The 17,777-nt window shown below is 40.0% G+C and overlaps 1 protein-coding gene across 1 annotated transcript in view; it reads left to right on the top strand.

Moving 5' to 3' along the window:
- Positions 1-17,777, top strand: part of LOC117464351 (microtubule-associated protein tau-like) — a 39,904-nt gene that overhangs the window by 7,319 nt on the left and 14,808 nt on the right. Inside the window, 7 exon segments of the mRNA XM_034106729.2 lie at positions 5,476-5,589; positions 5,591-5,609; positions 8,453-8,524; positions 9,407-9,491; positions 13,017-13,045; positions 15,131-15,165; positions 17,425-17,565. Of these exon segments, the coding sequence (XP_033962620.2) occupies positions 5,476-5,589; positions 5,591-5,609; positions 8,453-8,524; positions 9,407-9,491; positions 13,017-13,045; positions 15,131-15,165; positions 17,425-17,565 (495 nt within the window).

Here is a 17,777-nt window from a genome sequence, read left to right as displayed (position 1 = left end):
GTGAACTAGCAGAAACAATAACTGTTGAAGTGGCAGATTTATTGTCATGCTACGAACAAGCACTGCTTCTGTGTCGACTGAAAATGACGTTAGCGGGACATGTGGCTTGCTTCTGATTGGATAGAGCAAAAATGATGACCATTGTCAAACAGAAATCCACAATTCAGTATGATTGTCAGGTTTTACATTTTCAGAAAGATGGACTTGTTTGGAGATGTAACACTTTAAAAAGGTCACAAATATATCATTCTTCTTTCGTGTTTTTGTATTTAAACAAGACAATAGTCACTGGAGTTATTATCAAAGAGAGGAAATAGTGCATTTGTGGGGACTATTTTCATGGGTGGATTATTCCCTTTTTGTTGTCAATTCAGTTTTTCTACTCTGGTTGTTTGGTTGCCACTTTCTCCCATTCGTGCTGTTTGTGCTGCATGTGGGACATTGTTTAGACATCCAAGGTCAGGAGATATGCATGTACACAGAGGGAAGGTCACATAGCTGAGCCAAGTGTGCCTTTTGGCATAGCTCTTGGGAGGAGTAACCACGTCAACAGTTGAGGCATTGAGGCACTCCTTTACATAAAGGAAAGGACCAATTCAACCCTGTTAAAATACTCGTACAAGTTAGAAATCCTGCATTCAAAATCATATCCGACTCAAATGTAAAAGTTCAGAAGTATTATCCCATAATGTACTTAATGTACTTTCAAAGTATAAAAAGTGCAGGAATATTTCTACTGTGATTTGCATATTAACATCAATTTTTATGATTTTTGAAGTGTATTTGCAATCGCCAGAAGTAAAAAGCTATGGTTAGGCTATAAACGAACAACATCACCGCATAATCACCGCTAAGCTAAAGGCGGCTAATGTTCGACATGATGACGTTTTAGTAGTCTCATTTAGTCACTTGTTAGCAACTGCGTTTCCATGACACATAGATGCATCAGACATCAGACAAGTGGGGTATTTTCTGACACATTTTGTGGTAGAACCAAACTTGAAAATCTCTTACGCTGAACTGACCTTACTTCATGCATTCTCTACCAGAAACACCGTCAACAATGAGCTGATGAAAGGGAAGAGGTAAAGGGATAACTCATTTCTGTAAGACTCTTTTCTCCGCGTTAGCGCCTGGCTCTTAAGCCCCTCCTGAAACAACCCAGTCGGCTCTGATTGGCCTGCGAGAAAATATGGTGCACATTTGCTGTAGTCCACAAGCCATTAGGGAAATTAGTCAGATGAGGAGCAGAGAACTCTCATGAGCTCTGGTTTTGTAACCTGCAACAAATGTAAAGAAATGTTGTACGCCTAGGTTTTAGCAATACGTTTTGTTTTATAAACTCTTATTCTGTTTAATAAACAAAACAAAGCACATTGTTACGACTGGTAGTGATGGCAGATTGACACTGAAGCTTCGAACGGAGCCTCAACCCTGGACTTCCTATTCCATAGAAGCAGTGCTTCGAAGCTTGCTTCAAATCACGTGACATGTGACGTCCGAAGCAGCAACTGCTTCATTTCCTGAATGAATCACTTGACTGGTTCGCGGTCCATTCACGCGATTCAATGCACTGCCTCGTCTCGATTCTGACAGGTGACAGGTTGAAACAGTTTCAAACTTGAGTGCTTCAAGACTTTATGACCGCTCTAAACAATGCGCAATGTGTGGGTTGTTGTCGTAGTTTGCGTTGTTGCTGTTGGTATTGCATTTGAATTGTAGTATCATTATAGAGCAAGCCAGGAAGAAAGATAGGTCGTTCTGGCTCGGGAAACACTTCGAAATGTGGAGAAGTTGTGAACAAAAAAAGACAATTATCAGTAATATAAAAACAGTTAAATATTTCAAGGAATAGATAGCCCATGCGGCGATGTCCTCCGCGCAGCTGGTTCAAAGCCCGGAATGGACGTATTTTAAACCATTGCTTTTCAACTTTAATGACTGATAAAAGGCCATCTCCGCCCAAAAACATGTCTAGCACTCTCTAGTCTCTTCTTAATAACCCAATACACACAATTATCAATCTTTAATTGCAAATAGAACATGATATTCAGTCTTAGTGTGTGTGCATGGAATATTTTTCAAGGCAAAGATACGTTAAACCCACTGCAGCCTTGCACTTCGCCAGGAGAGGTCGCTGTAACTGAAGCTTCGAGAAATGAACCTATTTCCGACACAATTTTCCAAGTGGTTCGACGCTTCATTCAAAGCTTCATTTTGCCATCACTAACGACTGGAGCACACAAAACTGATAGGACCCAAATGCACGACTCGAGACAAAAGATGATTCAAAAAAAGGTTGTACTGTGATGATAAAACAAGGTAATCCATTCACAAGGTTCAAAAGGATCTGGCACTTGGCACAGGGAACACACAGAATATATACAGAAGCAAGGGACTCCACAGGTGCAAACAATAAGGGCGGGGCAGGTAATCAGGTCCGTGGACAAACAGGCAAGGTAGGAATCGAACTACCTGAAATGAGAAGGGAAATGACAAAGTAAAACAGGAAATGGCAGACACGGACTTGACAATACAGACTCACAGAGAAATAATACTAACAGATCTGACGAGACACGACACACATTGAATGGATACACAACTCTCTGAAATGTAAATCTATCTTGTGACTATCTTTGAAAACATTATCAAAAAACGTGCATTTAATCAATGATGAATCATTGCCATAATGTTAATCAGGATTATTCCGAAACGCATAGTAAACCAGAACATAAGTGTCTTGTTTTTCAGCAGCACTGCTAGGAGCTTACACAAAGTGACGTTCAGGACCAAAGGGATCATTTGAGAGGGAATATTGATCAGAAGCCAGAAAATCAGATCATCGTGCAGCGCCCTGAAAGAGCCGTTTGGATGCCGACACTGATTACGCCATAAGCTCTCTGCACAGCCTCTGTTTCTGTGTATTAGTGTGTGTGTGTGTGTGTGTGTGTGTGTGTGTGTGTGGGTGTGTGTGTGTGTGTGTGTGTGTGTGTGTGTGTGTGTGTGTGGTGTGTGTGTGTGTGTGTGTGTGTGTGTGTGTGTGTGTGTAGTGTGATGTGTGTGTGTGTGTGTGTGTGTGTGTGTGTGCGTGCGTGCGTGCGTGTGTGTGCGTGTGTGTTTGTGTAACAAGGCAGTGTAAAAAAGAAAAAGTGTAATTCAAAGTGAAAACTGTTGATATAACCCGAGGCTTGTGTTTCATCTGATATGTAATCCTCTTTTGATGAGATTTGATGCAATTCACATCTGGAATATTAGGTTTACTTCCTGATGTACAGTACACAGTATTGGAGGTGGAGTGTATCTAAAGTACTGTACTTAAGTATAGGGCTGCTCGATTATGGCAAAAATCATAATCATGATTATTTTGGTCAATAATTGATATCACGATTATTAAATACGATTATTCATTGACTTTGAAAACATCCATTTATTGAACTTATGAAAACAAATGCAAATAATAATTTGAACAGTATCTTTTTGTTGATTACCCTGAACGTATAATTCAACTGAAAAACCAATACAAAAATAAATGATATATTTACATTTAAATAAATAATATCAAAATAATAAATACCAATAAACAAGTTCAACAAATATTTTGGAGCGCACTTCCACAAGCTACTAAACATATATAAATATGATAAATAAAAATAAATTAGACAAAAATAAATAAATATGCTGCAGTGCACTGTCACAACCTGTCCTTTTTTTTTTCGCTGATGTTGTTTTCGTAATTGTGGCAGGGCCAAAATCGTAATTGCGATTAACATACGATTAATTGCACCAGCCCTACTTAAGTACCTCAAATGTGTATTTTTGTATTAACACAATTTGTAATTTGACCCAGAGCTGGTTTTTATTGTATGTAACTTTTTTTCAATAACATATTAAAGTCTCCCAGTCCGTGACTTTTCCTGAAAGTGTGTTTATGTAGCACCCTATGTTGTTAACAATTGTCAATATGAAGTCAGATTGAAGAAATCGGCAAAGAATTGCCATTTATACCTATTTCCGCCAAGCGGGTCATTTTCCACCCACCCCTTTTCGCGCTATTGATTTTGCGTGTAAACAAACATGACGTGTTGCTATAGCAACGCCTTTTGTCTACTGCAGTTCCTTATAGATTGAGAGATAGATTTAGAGAGAGAGAGATAGATAGATTGATAGCGACAGTCTGTAGTGAAGGAGCGCGCTCCCGCTCACGGGAGACTGCTTGCGCCGTTTTTTTTGTTTAGTTTTCACCCAACAACGACAACCGCCTCACGAAAGCCTATGTTGTACCGTTAATAAACGAAACAATTTAACAAAATTGCTTGTCAAAATACAGTACCAGGACCATTTTTCTTTTAAAGCAATACTTTTACTTTGAAAATCAATGCATTGTAATGCTGGGTCAATTTGACCCCGGTGGCGGTTTTAGGTATAAAAAATCTCTGGCGGTTCTTGTGTTAAATCTCCACTACAATTATTTGACAGCTTTAGTTACTTACCACATTACATAATATATATTAAGAGTTTATAATTTTTTTTTATTATAGATTAATCAAATAGACGATTGATAGTATGATTAATTTACATAATCATTTTATATTAAAAACGTTTTTTATTGAGCCTTTGATCAAGATTCTCAAATCTGAAGATGTGATCCTTTTTAAAATTATTTTAGTAATTTATATGTATTGTTCATACTAAAGCTGTCACTTTGGGCCCTGGGTAATTGCAAAACACATTTGTATTATTTTCTTAATAATCCAATAATATGATCTAGTCTAGTATATATGGAGATAATAATCATAAAATTAATCCATAATAATTTGAGTCATAAAACAAACTTTTGGCGAAACTCAAAACTTCATACGCTTGTTATGAACATTTGATAAATAATCCTAAAAGAATAAAATAATATGATTTTTTTACTTTTAGTTCTTTATATTTAGGTACATTTTCATGATAATACTTCTGTAATTGAACTGAAGTAACATTCTCAGTGCATGGCTATTATTTGTATCTGAGCATTTTTACAGTCAGTCCTTATCGTTGGGCCACCGATCTGAATTCTTCCCCAGCCGAGTGTTAGCATCTTAATGACGGTGATGATAATGCTGAAACATTACATGAAACACATGCTGCACTTGTCCAGAGGAGGTTGTTTAGGAAGTGCAGCTCATTACAGCGAGGACGGCGTGCACATGGTTAGAAGGGACTATTTGTGTCTGTCAGGCTGTAACATGAAGCGCCGATCCCATGTCAGATGTATAAATAACCGATTTCTCACAGACTCAGTGTCTGTTTACATTTATTGGTGTTGCACGCCGGAAGACAAAGTGTCCATGAAGTGCGTCCTCATCATTTTTAATCCTTAAACCAGGTGGGCATCCGGGTCAGCTGCTCTTTGAAGTGTATGACTTGACATTATGTTACGTGCCACATCCCGGACTAACTGTGTCCTCCTCTGCGTGTGTTGTTCTTCTGCAGCCTGACTTGCGACTGGCAATGGACTACACGAACAACTCCTCCAACAGCTACACCTCCGCAGACACCATGAGCTCCTCCTTAGCCAACATTACCATCAGCGACCAGCACCACCAGGGAGAACGGCATCATGAAAGGTCAGACATAAGTCAAATGTATTTATATGTCTCAATATCGCAAGGGTTTACAGTCTGTGCCGAAACAACCCTGGTTCTTACAGGCTTGCTTTGAAGTGTGGCTTGCTTTGAAGTGTGGCTATCACAAAAAAAATAAAAATATGGCTTTAATTGGGATGAAATAATATAAATGTTATTATATACACACTCATATGTTTTATCAAGTCAGTTAAAATGTCTAATATGTACTTAGTCCACTTGACAACCTTCCATAATATATATTTGACTTGTTTTTTTTTATCCATTTTTAAAAAAAAATCATGAAGATGATTTAGAGGGATACTCAGATCGGCAATAAATGTCACTTGTCCATAGTAGAATACACCTGCACAGTCAACAATGAAATACTTCCTAATTTAAAGTTTGCACCCATTTGATTGGCCAGTGCTGCAGCTCGCCCAATGACGTCACATTGTGTTATTCTGCAGGAGCCCTCATCAAATCATTACCCCCATTCAAATGAATTAGCAGCTGAGCTGTTTCACACACTGTTGTTGTCTGTCTGACCATAATGACTAATCCGGATGACAGCATTCATATTATCTTCTCATCGTTAAGTCATGGGTCAGCTCCGATGTTCTGGCATCTCACACACCAGCTTCACCTCCGTCAGTCAGCTGTTAAAAATACACAACATGGTTTTATTTATTATATCAGTTGCAGTTGAAACACATTTACTAATATTGAACATGTGCGCTTTAGCATATATTAGCTTAAAAGAACAAGCTCTACAAAGATTATAATAACTGCTTCAATATAGTTTATTTATATGTATTGACACCAATGAATAATGCACTGTTCTTAACAGATAGTAATAACTAGCTGTCTCAGTAAATATGTCATTGTATGAATTAAAGAGAAGTTCTGGATTGTTTGTATGCACATATATAAATTAGCATGTTAAATAGTCTACTATGCCTACATAAAATTAAGCCATGTAGTTTTTATTAACACCATAAACATATTACGAAAAAATCACTTCAAACTGTCTTCATATGTGCTTATAGCTACATTACAAGTGTGTTATAAACCAATAATGACATGTTTAGTATCTGCCGATAGTTCCATGTTTCTAATCTTGAGACAAGCTGACTGTGGGTAATCTTTGTGGCCCACAAGTTGGAGTTTAACTCAACCTTTTGGCGCTTTAATCACAGAGCATATTCTTAAAAGTTCCCAAAGAGAGGGATTTAAAAAGATTGAAATCTCCGAGCTGTTTCTTAAAGTCTCTGTGATCGGTACTGATCATGGGGCCGAGGCCGGGCCCCACAGTTTCAACTGTGCTTTGTTTAATCCCACTTTTACATAATGGATACAAGACATGCTCGAGTGCCGAGTGCAGCTGCACTGTGCTCTGCAATCCAGGCCTCTGGGTCAGAACGGGCTCCTGTGGCACTGCACGCTGCCAATTCAGTCCATACACAATCAGGCCTTTAATGCTGCACAGAAAAAGGCACATGTTATGAAAGGGTAAATAATGTCAAATGTTTCAGTTGCACAGTTATAGAATAAGTAATAACTGTCCTGGCACATTGTTCAGTAGCTAATAATCAGTTTCAGTTTCCTCTTTCTCATCCCTTAAATCCACCGTATGGCTGATTAGTGCGTAGCCTAGCTTCCCCCAGTTTACAGCCCTCATTAGTGCAGACGTTCTCCCTGTTTCCACTTCCCATCTTCTCACATGCAAACAGGAAGCAGCAGCAGCACACGCAGTCTGTCAATGGTGAAACACAGAGTGCGTGTCATCAATCTGTTAGAGCGGAAACGTAGTTGGAAAGTGTGGTGCTCGTGGGATTAAAGGTCGTTGAGTGGTTATAGTTGGTACATGATGTGAAGAGCGGTACATTGTAATAATTGATGGTTTCAAAATGTTTTTCCTTTAATAAGTAATCAACTTAAAATGGATGTTGTTAGTTTGAAAAGTTGATTTTCTCCAAAGTTAAAGTGGCTATGATTGATATCCTAAGAATAGATGTATAAAAAAGTGGAAGGTGCCATTTGTATTTGAAATAATTATCGATGTTCAGCCAACGATCAGCTTAATCTGCAACTCCCCCCCATGGATCATTCCTCATGACTTTCAATTTATTCTTTTTTCTGTCCAGCCCACAATTGTATTTGTTGGTTTACTCTCCATGCTTTCAGAGCATACATTTTAACATATAGCTTTTTTTTCCTATAATTGTGGCCATTCAAATATAGAAATAATCTAGATGTATTACACCAAAAAATACAATTACTACAAATGTTATTTTTCTAACTCTTATGCAGTCTTGAAGTCCAATAGTATGATACATTCATGACAAATTGATCGTCCAAGCTCATTATAAATGGATTTAAGTTACTTTAAAGACTGTGTGGATACACTAGTTTAAATAAATGTCAGGATTTCTGCCTTTGAATATTGTCTAATGGGTTAACATTTTTAATTTTTTTATTTCTATGTGCTTCTGTGAATATGGCTGAGGGAAATTAAGAAAGAAAGTGTTTTTTTTTCAGAGTTTCTTGTGCATGTTTATAATGTACTAACAGATTGAATCTTCCCCAACATACCATTTTATTATTTAGGATGTAAGCATTTGGTCATTTTTTTACTTTGAGACCTGTTTCATTGTGTTGTTATGGTTTGTTCTTGTCTTATTTCCTCATTTACGGGGAGTCAGGATTTAACAGCTAAATAACAGTGACTGTCGCAAAGGTTTTAAACCATTTAATTCAATTTAACAGCTCAAAACAAGTGTCTCAAGTTAATGTCTTTCATGCTGAACCTCCAGCCTGACCTTCAGTTAACCTTTATTCCTCAGAGCCTGAAGCAGCTGTCAGTGAAAACGGGGCTACACCTGTGTCTGAGCTCTGTGGCGACAAGGTGCACCCTGGTACGACCGCCTGCGCGCCTCATGTCTGACGCTCGGACTTTATTGACTCAACTTAACCTTCATTAAGCACGTTTCAGTTTGTATGCAGTTTTTCCACTTCATTTCTCTTTTTTTATCAGTAACTTTTCCTTTTGTCAGAGATATAATTCGAGAAATGTTAATCTCAGTTTCTTGGTTTTCTCCCACCTTTACACTTTTCATTTCTTCAGCTCGTCTTGGTTTGAATCTACATATTTCTGCTTGTTTTCTTTAATTAATTTCTAACAAAACATAATGTATACATTTCTTGTGTTTTCTGTGAAAAATAAGTAACTTGTAAAGCTGTCAGATAAATAATGAAGTACAAATACCCCAATTTCCATCTGAATTGTAGTGGAATAAAAGTAGAAAGTGGTACCTCAAGTGTGTACTTAAGGACAGTACTTAAGTAAATGCACTTCACGTTACATTCATACTGCTAGCATGTACAGCAAGCTGTGTTCTCAGTACAAAACACAGTGCGACAAACTACACAGGGAACAACATCTTCTTCGCTAGCCACACACTAACATGGGAAGTCATGTCTCTCTATGCCTGTGAGAATTAGCCACAGTAGCTCCACTTCAGCCTGGGTGGAGCATGCTTTGATCATAAATAGTGAGAGTGACAGCGAGTCCTAAGATGTAGTGGAACGCAGGGTCAATCGCCGGGTGGAAATACTCCTTGATCTGTTGAACAGCTCCTGGCTGTGAACGTGATAAATACAACAGCATGAGCTCAGGAGGTGTCGTTTCAGAGCTAATTTAGCTTTAATAAACCAGAGGAAAGTAAGTCAATTAGAGAGATGTTTAGGGATGAGCTATTCCTATTTTTCTGACTGACTGACATCCATTTATCCTGCAGTGGAGACGTCAGAGAAGGCCGGTGTTGAAGCGGCAGGGCCTGAGCTCTCAGAAACAGAGAGCACTTCATGTGGAGGCGAGGGGCAAGCTTGGTACGCCTCCGCTCTTTCAGCTCCTGCCTCTTTCAGCCGCTTGCGCTTTTAGTTGTTTCCTAGTTTGACATTTTGGGAAATATATTCTCATTCTTGCATGAGAAGATTGATACCACTATCGGGTCTGTATGATTCAACAAAGGAAGCTACAGCCAGCAGCCGGTTAGCTTAACGTCAATTAGCTTAGCCTAGCTTAGCTTGAAGACAAGAAACGGGGGAACTGCTTGCACAAATCTGTCCAAAAACAAAATCCTTCTTCTAGCACCACTTTTATTTGATTTATTCATTTATTTAACAGGGACTGAGCACATTAATTAACATTTCTGTAAATGTGCCAGAGTTAGCCAAGAGGCTATTTTTCATCTGTAGTCCCTGGACAGACAAGTCAACCTAAAACTAGGGCTGTCAAACGATTACATTTTTTAATCAGATTAATCACAACTTAAAAATTAATTAATCATGATTAATCACCATTCGAACTATGTCCAACATATGCCATTTCTTTATGTATATTGTTGTGGGAATGGAAAGATAAATGAAAGAAGGCGGATATATCCATTTAACATACAGTAGCCTATGTATGTATGTTTATTATAACATTGTTCTGTGTGTCAAAATGAAAGTCGGCCCACACACCTATCAATCATCAAACCGTGGGGTCTTATTTCATTACGTGTTGATTTCTATCAACACAGGGGGGTGATCTAACCGCCCTCTGGAAAAGCTTCACAAGTACGTCGGTACGCAAATGCGTTTTGTGACACAAGTGACGGTAAGCATTTCAGATTGTTGCCGCGCATGTGTACCTGCGTACCAGTTACGGCCCCTACACACGGCGGCGTGCGTTGCCGCTTCAGCGCTTCTGCCCATTCACTTTGAATGGGGTGACGTCACGATTCGCCGAACTGCATTGTGGGAGCGAAGCGTAGCTTCTCTCGCGGTGCTCGCTGCAAAAGTAGAGCAATGTTCTACTTTTGCCGCCTCGACGGAGGCGTCAGCCAATCAAATCCCGCGTATGCAAATCTGACAGTACAAGCAGTAGCCAATAGAGGAGAAAATGATCGTGGCGGTAGGGAATCACCCGGTCCTCTATGACCAGTCCCTCTTTACATACAGGGATACAAACCGGAGGAGCCAGGCATGGGGGGAGGGGGCAGAGACAGTGGGTGAAACTGGTAGGTTTTCGCCTGTTTTGGGGAGTTTATATCCAGTGTATTTCGTTTGAATGGACAGCTAGCAAGCATAGACAGTATATTTAGCCAGCATGGATGTAGCATGAATGCTTTGCTTTGTATGTCCGGGGCGAGACATTCATGTGATTGGTTGTTGCTCGCATTGCTCGCGTTGACTCCCCAAGCTCAAGACACGCCCACCGCCAAGCGGCAACGCACACCGCCGTGTGTAGCCTCCGTTACGGAGCGTCCACACAGCAGCGTGCGTTGACGATTGAAGGTGGGCGTATCTGAAGCTTGGGGATTTTTTGCGAGTAACGCGACCTACAACCAATCACATGAATGTCCCGCCCCCGACATACAAAGCAATAGCAATGTTAAAACGAAGTAAACTGGATATAAAATCCCCAAACAGGCGAAAACCTACCAATTTCACCCACTGTCTCTGCCTCCTCCCTCCATGCCTCGCTCCTCTGGTTTGTATCCCGGTAGATGAACAGAGACTGATCATTCAGCACCGGGAGATTCACTACCGCTATAATGAATTTTCCCTCCATTTTTTTGAATATGAGGAAATGACCTGCGTAGTCTCTCCCAGCATACACGCGGTTTGATTGGCTAGCGCTTGTACTGGCAGATTTGCATAAACGGGATTTCATTGGCTGACGCCTCCGTTGAGGCGTCAAAAGTTGAACATTGCTCAACTTTTGAAGCCAGCAACGCTCCACGTCGCTTCCCAAAATACAGTTCGGCTAAAAGTGACGTCACCCCATTCAAAGTGAATGGGCAGAAGCGTTGGAAGCTTCAACGCACGCCGCTGTGTGGACGGGCCGTTATGTGCACCTACTACAGCAAAAGTATTCTCCGTCGGGACAACACCACGCCGTTATCTTGATTCTGATTGGCCAGAAGACATTATCAAAGATGTTCTATTGAGAAGACGATCACTACGTGACAAAAGTTTTCAAAACTGTTTCTAGTCTTCGGTATTTCCAGACAAGTGGCTACTGAAATCAATCTTACTAACGGCTGTCTGTGCAATTTACTCGGCGCGAGTTGGCGGACTTTATTTTGCTTACTTTAACATCATTTTTCATGGTGGGGCTAAGCCATTTCTTGGTATGGGTGTAGCCTACCCAGCCATACCCTGGCGCTGCCACTGGTGGGATGTATGGGGCGGGCCATTCTGCACATGCGTTAAATGCGTTAAATATTTTAACGCAATTAATTCAAAAAATTAATTACGGCCGTTAACGCGATAATTTTGACAGCATTACCTAAAACACATTTCCTTTTAAACAACTAAATACAATCAATTTAAAACATGCAACACACATTACTGGAATACTTAAATAAAACAATTTAAAAGACAGAACAATAAAACAAAAGAGCATGTTAAAACACAGACAGTGGGTTTTAAGGAGCAGATGATTTCTCCGACACTAAAGCTCACTGGCTAACATTGTTTGGCAACTTAAGATATTTTTTCAATGAATCAGAAAACACTGAAGTGTCTTTTAGAATTCTTTAAATATCTTGTTTTATCTGTGTACTTTAAACAAACCAACACACTGTACCTAAAATGTAACTTATCATGCAGGGTTTATTATTAGAAAGCTTTATTTAGGCTAGCTTTTTACCCGTGCTTCCAGTCATTGTGCTAAGCTGCTGTAGCTTCATGTTGAACATGCAGAAGTGAGAGTGGTATCAATCTTCTCATCTAACTCTAAGCAAGTTTGGGAATTTCCCAAAATGTGGAACAATTTCTTCAATTTGTATGACCCGAAGCTGCTCTTGTGTTTGAACTGATTTAAATGTGGCTTACCATCTTTTTCTTTCAGCATCATGAATGGAAAAGAGTGCTGTTTTTGTATTTGTGGTTTATCCTTTGGCTTGGCTTCATGCTTGCTGTAATGGTTGATGATTTGCTCCTTTGTAGAACTACACATGATCATAAACGGACAGAAAAGATGGTTACATGCTGGCTATATCAGAATGGTGGGAATGCGCCAAAGCTCAAGGCAGATTTAAGCGTCCTGTGATCTGTAAACAGATGCAACAGAATGATGTTAGAAACAGCTGAAGCACCACATGGTTCTGCTGCACAACGTCACACTCACATAAACACTGTTTGCATATTCATCTCTTTGTTTTTCAATGATAAATGTAACCTTGATTTGCTCTGGGTTTTCTGCATTAACTGAAGACATGCTGTGTGTGGGCTTTGTGTTGAATTCTTTGCAGTGAGATTGATTTCTTTGCATTGATGACTTAAAATGACAGAAAGTCGTTACTCATATATGTTTCCATTTGTCTCATCATGTTCAGCAGCAGCAGCGGCAGCAGCAGCAGCAGCAGGAGGAGCAGCTTCAACAGGTAGGCTGTTAAGTCTTTGATTGATCGCACTCGGGCTGTATTTAATGACCGCAGCTGATGGATATGGACAGTTAGGACTCCAGGACTGTTTTATGTGATACCTGACGGGGTTTAATTGGTACTTACTAATACATTAAACCATAGAGAAGGGTCATTTTAGATGCATTTTATGCGGAGTTATTAAAGTAAAAGCATTATCATTACACTTCCCAAAATTGTACAATTTACTCAAACGGCACTATTTGACTTTATATGTCTGATCCATTATTTGTATAAAAACGCAAAAGCAAAGCAACATTTTACATAACATGAATTCAATTAAATATTTAAGCTTTAAAAAAAGCATCTTCAACATGTTTTAGATAATATTGTGATTTAAAATGTAAAGTATAAGTCAAAGGCAAAATGATTAAACATAATAAATGATTTGCAAATGTAATTGTATTTTTAATGCATGCACATTCCTTATAAATCAATGTAGTAATTTATTACTTATACATTTTTATTATTTTATACTATTTTATTTTTATAATAATTCTTATTGTACACTGTAAACGTCTATATTTGTTGCAGTGCCACAATCCAGACTGCATACACTTTATATAGCTCTATAATTGTTGTATTTAATTATTATTATGGAAAGGAATGATGTTAGTAGTCTGTTGTTCATTCTGTTCACTTGAATGCATCATGTGTCGTCTGTCAGCCTGATGTGATGCATTAATGTCCATTTCCATCTCATTTTAATTTCATGTGAAGGTTTTTTTTCCACCATTGATCACATCTCACTTTTTTTTAGCTCTCTGTTCTTCTGTTTATGGAAATATCCAAATAGACTTTTGGTCATGGACGGCATTTGTCCAGTTCTGTCCCATATTTAATTATATATTTAGTTTCAATGGGGAGATGGAAAACAAGTGCTGTGAATGTCATCATTAATCTCCTTTCCTAACAAATTAGCAAAGCGTGCTTCTGGAGACTGCCGTGACTTTGTGTTTGCGGGTGATGGCGCCACTAGGGAGGGCATTGACTCCATGGGAGCTTCCTGTCCCATGGACCCAGAAAATGAGGCGGTGGAAGAGTGTGGGAAGAGGCTAAGTGAGTCTTTATGGGCCTCTGAAGACCTCAGCCACGGGTCGGAGATAAGACGGGACGACATGGCGAGCCCTGCAGCCGTGGACTCTCAAAGGGCGATCAGCCTGGACGCCTCCGAGTGCCTGAGTGAAACCAGCAATCTGCCCGGGATGTCTTTGATTCGGAGCGCTGCTTTGGAAGACCTGACGTCCATTGGGGACAAAGAGTTGTTGGTCAATCAAGGAGAGACAGACAGCTCTGAAAAAGATGACGCCGTTTTAACGTTCGAAAGCATGTCAGCAGAAACACAACACGCTCAAAGGCTGTCACACTCTGACTCTCCTTCAGAAGATCTTAATGGCAGCAGGAACATTTCTGACACGGACAGCATTTTAACCAAAATGCCGTCCGATACGGCGACTGAAAACAGCAGCAGTGACTCGTGGTTACACAGAGCCGGCTATTCAAAGCCTGACATTTCTAATGACTCAGACATAATGACCGCTGGTACCGCTGAGCTCCGCCAAACTCCCCCCCAAAGCTCTCTGGGCAGAAAGTCTATGGTGCCGGTCCCTATCTTCAAAGGTCTGTTTGCTGTCATACTCACCAGAGCCCTCCTCAGTTAACTCCTTCCACTTCTTTCTTTTACAACGCAGCTTCTACCGTATGCCATGCTGCACTCTCCCTAAGACTTTTTCTATTGGAACGTAAACTATTTTACCAGAGGAGAAGCTTGTTGTCCTCCCTCCCCACTTTTTCTTTCATGGCTCCATCTTTGCTCACTCTGCTGGTTATGCGTTCCCCAATAAAATCCACTCTTTTGGTTTCCACAAGCCCTTTGTGTCGCCATGCATGCTGCATATCACCACCATTTGGTTTAGTTTTCTGCCTAATTTGAATGTGTTTACGCACACACTTTTCTTAATTTAGTTCACCTGGGTGGAAATAAGGAAGACATAAAAGATAATAAACGTGTTATCTAAAGTCTGCCACTCTCTCTTCTGTCCATAGCTCAAGCAAAGATCGATAACGGCTCTGCGGATAAGGTATGTGACCAAGAATCATCATTTCTTTTATTTAGGGGAATATTGTGGTTTCTTACAAATTGGATCATATGTTGCAGCTCTGTCCATCTTTTCTCTGTTACTGTACCATTTATTCAGAAACATGGCAACACTGGAGAAGGAATCATTCGGTTAGATTGTAAATGGATCTCCAGGTGAGAAAATCTTGCGAGAACTCTTGCCTGACGACCTTTCCTACACAAGGTCAATGCCTTACATCAACCATCTTGCGAGAGTTCCACAAATCGAGGGTTACAGTCTGGAAAAGACTGTATCATAATAACAAAGGCAAAGAGGGTAGGATGGATGCTTCTAGAAGAGTCCTACCCTGGTGTTTATTTCAGTCAAAGTTTATTTTAACCATGACTACAATCCTTCTCTAATCGAAAACTTGACCAAAACCAATTTGGACCACTGACATGGTATTGGCTTTAAAATATAATATATTGCACTTGTTAGCTTTTTGATTAAACATCCATCAGTTACAGAACAATATTATCACACATTTTCAGTCAGGTTTGTTTCCACCTCTTTTTGGTCTCCACCACCAACGTTTGTTCACCATTAAATGTTTGTGTTTGCTATTTCCAGCGGAGTACAGTATATATATTTGTTGTATTTAATTCAGCTGCCTCATTGCAACTATGCTGACGTTGTTGTCCCCCAAACCAAATACAAAAGTACCTTAAAATGCTTACAACAATTAGCTGTTAAAGTATTATATATGTTTTTAACTGTGATTTGAATGTGTTGGAAGCATTGGATTAAAGAATAGCGTTTATTTTTATCATATAGTTTGGAGCAGAGATGGAGTACTCGAGTCCTGGACTCGGACTCGAGTCGGACTTGAGTGCCGATTTTCGGGACTCGTGACTCGACTCGGACTCGCGCACTGATTGACGCGACTCGGACTTGGACTCGTGAATTCTCGCACAGGATGACTTGGACTCGGACTCGGACTCCTGAATTCCCCCCCCCCCACGATGACTCTGACTCGACTCGTAGTACATTGACACTCCGACTTGGACTCGGACTCGAGCACATTTTCTCTGGAGTCTGATGTCCTCTATCCTGTATGGCGAGTTCACGTACTGGGCCCCGCTGTTCCAGTCTAGAGATGTCTACAGACACACCCCGCATCGTGCTGTATGCTTTCACACATTCTGCTTCCACATTGGAAAAGAGCAAAATGCTCGTTATGTGGAAACAATATAGAAGAGAAGGCTCCGTAACACATTACTCTAAGGATCGAGTTCAGACATATAGGCTGTCTTGAACACTATCATCAGAGTAACGTGATCTAATCAATAAATAAAGATTCAGCCGATAACGAAAGCACATACTTAACATGCAGAATGACGTCATTTTGCATGTTAAGTAGCCATGTGCTTTCTGGGGATAAATCTTTATCGGTAAACTGATTTAACCCGTAAAAGTTCCTTCAAAATAAGAGTCCCGATCTTATTACTATCAAAATAAAAGTGCAAAACGAAAACTTTACCATAGGAAAAAATTGGCATACAACTATAATCACTTCTCTAAAAGGTAACTCATTTTAAATATAGTTTATTTATATATAATAATAATATGAATATTAGAAATAAGCTTTATATTTGTATAGCACCTATTACAAGAATTGTAGCCAAACTCGCTTCACAGCAGTTCAATAGACAGGATAACAGCAATGTAGAGGAGCAGCTACATTTCAAAACATATATCCACGAAGATTAATACATGAAGACTTGTGACTCGGACTTGACTTGGACTCTTCTTAAGTGACTCGGAATTGGACTCGGACTCGAACACAGGTAATGATGACTCGGACTCGACTTGGACACTCCTTGGGTGACTCGGACTTGGACTCGGACTCGACTACGACTCTCCCTTGGTGACTCGGACTTGGACTCGGACTCGAAGAGTGGTGACTCGAGGGTGACTTGGACTCGTGAATTGGTGACTTGACTACAACACTGGTTTGGAGCATTTGTTTCACTGTCCGACTTTAATTTGTTGGTACACTGCGCGTGCCCCCAGATCTATACCATGTTTACAACTGATAGAAGACGTTAAAAACAAGACCCATGTTGCATAAAACCAGAACAATCCTTTGCCCTTTTGTTTGTGAAATACATTCATTCCTTTCTGTCATTTTCCATTTGTTCACTCATTCCTCTTTTATGTTCATTGTCATTAGAACTTTTGATTTTTTTATTCCTTTTTCCTTTCCTCCCCGTCACAAAGACCCCAACTGCTATCAAACCAACCTCTTCCCCTAAAAGACCATCCCCAGTCACCGGGGGCAACCAAACAAACTCTCCCTCCAGAAACGGCCCCAGCTCCATCCCCATTAAAAGCAGCAGCCCGGGGCCCCGGCAGCCCGGAGTGAGTACACCTCTGAATGCTGCTGAGCGGGGGTCAGGTGGTCAAAGATGGCTGCTCAATATCCTTGTCTGGTTTGAGAAGGCACCCTAACATTCATTTCTTTGATAGTGAATCATCCTTTACACCAACTTGGACATTCATTTTTTATGATTATTGTCTCCAAACATGTTTTGATTACTTGCACTTGAATAAAAGCAGCTTTCTTGATGTTA

The sequence above is a fragment of the Pseudochaenichthys georgianus genome, chromosome 19 (assembly GCF_902827115.2).
Source record: "Pseudochaenichthys georgianus chromosome 19, fPseGeo1.2, whole genome shotgun sequence".
In the NCBI taxonomy this organism is placed as follows: domain Eukaryota; kingdom Metazoa; phylum Chordata; class Actinopteri; order Perciformes; family Channichthyidae; genus Pseudochaenichthys; species Pseudochaenichthys georgianus.
This window is presented reverse-complemented; position numbering and strand designations above follow the sequence as displayed.